This window comes from Seriola lalandi, unplaced genomic scaffold, assembly GCF_002814215.2.
Source record: "Seriola lalandi dorsalis isolate HSWRI2012SDOR001 ecotype SW California unplaced genomic scaffold, Sedor1 jcf7180002054550, whole genome shotgun sequence".
Lineage (NCBI taxonomy): Eukaryota > Metazoa > Chordata > Actinopteri > Carangiformes > Carangidae > Seriola > Seriola lalandi.
In genome coordinates, this window is record NW_019525103.1 from 4,579 (window position 1) to 12,208 (window position 7,630).

A 7,630-nucleotide genomic window follows, 5' to 3' on the forward strand; every position below is an offset into this window, starting at 1 on the left:
TTCATGTCAAATACCAAACTGTAGCACAATTCACTCTTAATTATCAACTAATTATTCTAAAGATTTTGTACATCTACAAACTTCAACATTACAGCTGAAAGCTCAATGTTCACCATCAGTTTATTTGTTTTAAATATTTAGTCAGTGAGGATTTGATGGAAGTGGGTGATTCACATTCCTCCTCTCTGCTTCTCTTTCACTCTGGTTTATCATTTTCTTTAAAGCTCCTAAATATCAGTGTCAGGAAATCCAGTATCTGTGATCACTAAAGGAAAAACAATATGTATATACATATATATATATATATATATGTATATACAGCTTCATCAGAAACATCCCGATATCCAAACATGGCTCCTCGTCCGAGAAGAGGCAAAATTAAACACACATTAAAAATACTGTGTGTGTGTGTGTGTGTGTGTGTGTGTGTGTGTGTGTGTGTGTGTGTGTGTGTGTGTGTGTGTGTATTTCAGCTGGAGGGGAAAGTCCAGCAGGGAGAGAGAGACTTTGAACAAATCTCCAAAACCATCCGTAAAGAAGTCAGCAGGTTTGAGGTGAGGAAGACGACGATGATGAAGATGATGAATGAGTGAATACGCTTTAAAATGAATGATCTGATGAGTGAAGCGGTAAATGACGGGATGAGAGGGATGGATGAATGAATGTTCACCTGGAACTGGATTTTCATATATTCATTAAAAAACTGTTTCTTTGATTTTTCAACAGAAAGAACGAGTGAAGGATTTTAAAACAATCATCATCAAATACCTGGAGTCACTGGTTCAGACACAACAGCAGGTAAATGAGACAAAGACAACATCATTATTATTATTATTATTATTATTATTATTATTATTAGTTCAATCAAAATCATGTTTTGTATATGTATAATTTGGCATCTTTATGTATAATTATACATAATTTTGTGTAATATTTGTTTTTTTTATTATTTTTAATTCAATTTAATGGAATTGTTTGGCTGCCAAAATTAAAATAAAATCTTAATGAAATTGAAATAAAATAAACTGAGATAAAAGATTAAAATCTAATGAGAAATTTCCATAACGGCAGTTAAACCTTTCAGTCAGTCATAATGAAAATAATTATTAATAATTATTCATTTTCAGAAGAAATTTGCTAAAATTATGACATAATTAATAAATAAATATTTTTTATGAGTGAACCACGTCAGATGAATTTCCACTGGCTCACGGACGATAAAGTTATTCTAATTCTGAATTTAGATTTTAATGCTGAAGTCAATTTTTGTTCAATTTCATTTTTATTTTGGCATTGCTGTTATTTTAATGATAAAAATATTTGTCAATGGATTTTTAAATTTTAAATTTTTGCAGTAATTATAATTAATTAATTAATGATTTTAAAACATGAAAATTTAAATGTTATTTTAAAATTTAACAATTTTAAATTCAGCATAGAAAACAAAATATACTTTTTTTTTCATATTCAATTTTAAACAATTCTAATTCTACATGCAAATACAACCAGAATATATTTGTGGCACATTAATGTTCATTTTCTTTTTCTCCTGCAGCTGATAAAGTACTGGGAGGCCTTCTTACCTGAGGCGAAGGCCATCTCATAGAGCCCACACACACACAACAGACAGTCCTGACTGGCTCCGGTCAAACTACACTACCCATAATGCACCTGTCCTCCTGGGTCTCCCTCCTCCTGTTTGTGCCCAGAGTGAAGAAGAGAAGTGAGGCAGCGAACCAGCTCCAAGCGACATTTCTGCAGTTAAAAAAAAACAAAAAACTCTTTCAATTTTACAGTTCACCCTCTTTTACTCCTCTTTTTCTTTGTGCTGAACTGTGCTGCGTTCAAGTCCCGTCAGAGTAATCGTTGTCAGGAACGACTCAGACTGATGCATTCACAGTAATAACATTAACAAAAATATCTCACTCACACTGTTTCCGTCACGTTGATGTCAGAATTCAGTAAGTTTGAGAAAGAGCTCAAATTTTCATGATCTGGAACCTGCAGTTTGAACGCAGCACGGGATCTGAGCCCGGTGACGGCAGAATCTAATGTGGTGTCATGTTTTACAGTCGGAGCACTTTGTTCATTCACCTGATCCCCAGACGGGGGGGGGGGGGGGGGGGGGGTCTCGCTCTGTACGTTTAATATTTGACGTCTTTTTTTAAGACTCTCAACAAAGACAGATATCCGCACTCTAACGTAAAGATCTTTTTTCCCCCCATCAGTTCTCTGGACGTATGGAAGCTCATTTCCGCCAATTAAAAAGAAAAAGACAAAGAATATAAATTGTCAAAATGAATTAAAACATTTTCTGTGTGCAGCATTTTTTCCGTAAATCTGCAGTTGCCACATAATTAAAAATTCAAACTTAAGCTTCACTTAGTAGCTTTTTTCCCTGTTTTTGACTGAATCCAACTGCCTTCTTCGTGATAAAACTCAGGCGTTTCATGAAGCTAAGTGACGTGACAACAGGCGGTCGGATATGTAGAGAGACTTTTAGAAAGGTCGCGATTACACCTGCAGTTTTACTGATGAAGTTTGTGGGATACGGTCAAAAACTCGAAAAAAGTGAATAAGTGCAACCTTTGATTTAGATTATTTTAGTATCAATATGAGAAACATTATTATAAATCCCCCTTTTTCAGCATTTGTAGGCAGATTATTAACGACTAATAAATGGTTTATAACGCACTGTAACATTGTTGTAAGCAGATCTAAGTGATAAAATACTGAATGAAAATTTAGTCAAACTCATTATATCTGCTTCAAACTACATTATAGTGTGTTATAAACTATTTATTAAATGTTTGTAAGCTTATAAAAAACTTCTGATTTCTTCTGGTTTTCCTGGCGTGAAATGGCTTCCATACTTTGTCCTTAAATACTACATTACCCATGAGCATCGGCGGCAGCTGCTCTGGAGACATTTAAAGTCAAATCAGAAAAATCCAAAAGTGAACTGATTGTAAATTAGATAACTTCAGCTGCACGGCAACAGAGTCTGTAGCTCTCTGACTGGATGTTTTTTTTTTGCAGCAGTGCTCTCTGGGAATTGTAGTTGACTTCTCTCCTAACGGTCTTGTACATTTGACTTTTTTTTTTCTTTTTTTTCACCTCAGTGTTTGAAACCAAGAATGTGAAAATGAACTTTTACTACAGGAACCCTGAACGCCACGTGTCTGCTTCATCAGCTGTTTAATATAATAATAACCCAAAAACCATATCCAGCACTACCAGTTGTTTTCACTGGGGAATGTAACAGTGCTAACAGCTGTTCTCGTAACCACGGCAACTTCTCTCCACTAAAACGAACCTCTACATCGGAGAATCTGTGCTTTTACTTTAGAGTTTGGAAGCTGTGAAACTGACCTGGAGTCAGTGATGAAGGACGACTGACTGACTGACTGCATCCTCTCTTATCGTGTCTTGTACTTCCTGTCACCTGTTCGGTCCTCTCGCTTCCCCCCTTGTTCCTTTCAAAACAAGAGCCCTGGGTTGTTTTTGTTGCTGTATGATCGTGAGTGAAGGCAACATTTTCTCTGTTCGTTTCTGCTCCTCTTTGAGTCGACGAAGGCGGAGGAGGAAGAAACTCACTCTGTGGTTCAGTTCAACGCTGCTGACTGATGAACATTCACACACCTAGACAAACCTATTTTACCTGAAGAAGCTTGATTAATACCCACAGTTAATTACGTATCTTGGGATGGTTAATTTCCCTGGATGCACTGCCCCCATTTTCCCTTTCTTTCATCTGTATTCTGGTAACTCTTGTTAAACAGCCTGTAGTTAGACCCTGTGTCACGTCACTTGAATGCCATTAACTGTCTCTCCAACCCAGTTAACAAATCAAAACCATCATATTGGTGTTTACAAGTCCAACAGTCAATCAGGAAGCTCAGATAATAAAATAAAGTTTAGGGCTTTGAACCAGCGAGACGATATATAAATAAGTTCTGATAAGATTTTCCTCCTGCCAAGTTTCTCTTATATCATCATAACCTACTGAATGAGGCTGACGGGCTGAACTATTCAATTAATAAACATGATAATAATTGACTTTCTACCTGCTGTAAATATCTTCCCACAGTCAGTCAGTGTTTGCATGTTTAGGAAGAGAAGCATCGCATGTTGTTGGTCGAGTCAGTGTGAACCTCTCTGTGTTGAAGGGTTTCACTGAGCTGAGAGTCAGAGCTATAAAACACTTCAGTGATGCTGGAGTCACTACAGGTGCATGTCGACCTCCATGAACAAACAACATTTCCTCATCATGTTAATAGGAATCTAAAATATACTATAAATTGGTTGCATATAAATATAATTTCCAGGAGACAGAGTTGCTCACTGACGACTTTGCGCTGGAAGAATCGGACCAAAACTAAAAAGGGGTAAAAAAGTTAAATGATCTCTTTCGTTAAAAACAAAGAAACGTATTGACTGAGCAGCAGTTCAGAGCTGAAAACCTGCAGAGTGAACTGAACCTCGTGGTTTTCTTCCTAACGCTCAGGTTGGCCCCAAAGAGGAGACTTTAACAGGAAGTGAAGAAATGAAACGACGTGCTAGCGCCGTTAGCGTTTTCAGTTTTGGCAGCTTGCGACGCTGATGAGTTGTTTTCACTGCAGATGAAGGATTTTATTTTGAAGGAGACTGAAGTGAAGCTAAAGAAGAGTAGTGTTAGGTTTGGTGGAAGTGTGTGTGTGTGTGTGTGTGTGTGTGTGTGTGTGTGTGTGTGTGTGTGTGTGTGTGTGTCAGGTGACAGTGTGTGTGTCCGTCCAGAGAGCAGCTGCAGACTGTGAGGATTATCTTTACCTGCTGTTTCTCTCCCGTTGATCCGTGTGAGGGCTGTAAATTCTACAGAATCTTTCCTTGATTTTATTCAGTTGAATTCAAAGCTGATTTAATCATCAGAATAAAATCCAACAACCTGAATCGAACAGAAGCTACAAATCTGACATTTTTCATCTCATATTAAATTTGATTAAAACTGGAAGTTTGGATTTAATTTGTATTATTTTTTGTGCTCAGCCCTCATCCCCACTGCTCCTCAATCTTAAATCATATAACACTGTGTCGATTGCTACCTTTTTGTATTTTATTCCATGTTTTATTCCTCATTATTTGCCGCCTAATGGTGTGCGAAGTTTTCAGTTGATTGTTTTTTTTTTTACTTTCACAAATGATGAAACGCTTTAACTGAGCAGATTTTTTTAAAGCTCTTTTGGTTTGGCGTGACATTCCGCGGCAGAGCAGATGTTTGAGTACTTTAATTATAATAAAGGAATGTATCTCATCCATGGTTGAAGTGGCTTTTAATTATTCAAGGTTGTAAATCGCTTTGACTCGTTCTCTGTTGAAAACTGAAGCTGTGGATCATTCAAGGCTTTTAAACCACCATTTAAAAAGTCAGCTTTTTAAACCTTACTTTTACCTGGAGTTTATTAACATCGTTATTATTAATATTGCCCCAATTACATTTTATCATGTGTGCTTCTGCTCTATTATCATTATTATTATTATTATTATTATTATTATTATTGTTATGATGGTCACTGTTGGTCATATGAGATCGTTTTGTTGAGGACTTAATGAGGAGGTTCAGATCTGGGTCCAAGTTAACGTTCCCTGTGTGACTTTAGGGAGACGTTCTGTTTTGGTTATTTTCACGGCAACATTGCAAAGAGGACGTTAAGAGAACGTTCCCATATGGTTCCCTGTTAGTCACATGAGGACGTTTCATTCTGCAGCCAAGTTGGATTGTAGGGCGTTCCTTCTGTGACTTTTCTTTTCTCTTACGGTCATGTGGCATCACAAAGAAGGAAAACGCTTCCATATGGTTCTCTGTAGGTCGTATGAGAACGTTCCCTTAAAGACTAATAAAGAGGAAAAAGTTCCCTTGATGACTGTTGAGGAAAGTCTGCAAACAGAACTTCCTGCACGTACAAAAGACCAGTTTGTCTCATTACAACACTGTATTAGAATAGAGAATACGTTACGTCTGTTGCCATTTCATTACACTACAGGACGCAGCGGTAAAACATTTTCATTACAGAGCAGCTACGAAGACCCACGTGCATCACCGGTGGAAACAGGAAGGCCTGCTCAGTTTAAGGTATGTCAGGTGTCTGTTTACTGGGTCAGATATCAAGGGAGTGTGGACTACTTCATGAAGGTGAAAGGGTTTGGGTGGGACATATCAGCTGATCAATTCAGGCTGAAAGAGTTGGGGTATGATCCTACAATACCTTTTACCGCCAGTCAGTTCATTTATTGATTTATTTATCATGTTATTTTTTGTTCCCGCTTGGTTTATTGGTTTTGGGGCGGAACTCCTTAAAGTGCGCACTACTTCCTGTGGGACGCATTTGAGTGGCACGCAATATCAATGAGATGATGCGGTGGGTAAAGGTTTATCTTTAAATAAGATATTGCTGGTTTAAAGAGTTGATTGTTTAACTGTGGGAAAGGAAGTTTTCACACGTGAGGATCTTGTGGAGAGTCGGTTCCTCTGGTGATGAGCAGCCACCGAGATACGTAACCGGAAACGTTCGTTTGTTTACGTGATGTTACCGAGTTCAGCGCTAGCTTTAGCCAGCTAGCTTGATTTAGGTTATCGATATGTGACAGCATCGTAAGCACGATTTTAAACTGTGTTGTTTTTATCACCAGTTTACACGTCGGTGCAATAAGCGTGAGTTTTTCGCGCCTCCTGTGTCACCGGAGGAGGGACGGAGAAAACCGAGACGACTTTCGGACCGGAAAGAAGAAGAGCGGTTCGGGGATGGAGTGACGTCACAGCGCATCGTCCATAACTACGGCGCGACAGCGCGACTCAACCAACCACGGAGCTACAGCGCGCGCCCACAGGAAGTTCCAGGTGCCATCAGGTTGAATTTAGCTGCAGATGAGAGACTTATTGAAAGAGCACGACAAAGGATTTACACTGCACACTATTATTATCCTTATTTCTTGGTCGGAGTTTTCAATAATCACCACTGACAACTTTCTCTCTTAGCAGTTACATGTGCAGCCAACAGACTGTCACATTCACACCTGTCCCCCTGCAAACAATGGCAGCTGGGAACCAAATGTGCGCCACACTTAAGATATATATGAAATAATAAAGCACTGCAGTTGATAATTAAATTATATAATACACTCAATGAAGTAATAGTTACTAATAATATAATAAACTCAAATAATATAGCACCACGTAATATGGAAAACTTATAATAAAAACTAATCGAATGTGTACAATAATTAAAGTCTGCAAGTCACATTGCAAGTCTCTAATATTTTCACATAAACCTGGAAATAATCCAAAAGTTTGAGGATTCAGAAACATTTAAGAATATTAAAAGTTACGTAAAATGAAGAACAAATATTTTAGATTAGATTCAACTTTATTGACAATATATATTCAGTGTGGCAGCAGAGAGTAGGCAGCTGCAAGGGTATGAATGAGTACTACTAGTGTTAGACATTATGTAGAGAAAATATGAATATGTGTATACACTATAGGTCAGATATGTACAGTGAAGACAGGAGCAAACTGCAATTAGGACATTGACAGGTGACACTCAGTCTGATTTGATGTGCTCAGCCTGCAGCCAGTGTTCACCTGTTATAAATC

The 7,630-nt window shown here is 37.8% G+C and overlaps 1 protein-coding gene across 2 annotated transcripts in view; it reads left to right on the forward strand.

Moving 5' to 3' along the window:
• Positions 1-5,292, forward strand: part of LOC111661748 (sorting nexin-2-like) — a 9,097-nt gene extending 3,805 nt beyond the window's left edge. For both annotated transcript variants that reach the window (XR_002761246.2, XM_023415411.2), the window contains exons 2-4: positions 474-554; positions 727-798; positions 1,556-5,292. Coding sequence is in view for 1 of the 2 variants with exons in the window: in XM_023415411.2 (XP_023271179.1) it covers positions 474-554; positions 727-798; positions 1,556-1,606 (204 nt within the window). In the remaining variant the exon portion in view is untranslated. The remainder of the gene's footprint in view (positions 1-473; positions 555-726; positions 799-1,555) is intronic.
• The last annotated feature ends 2,338 nt before the right edge of the window (positions 5,293-7,630 follow it).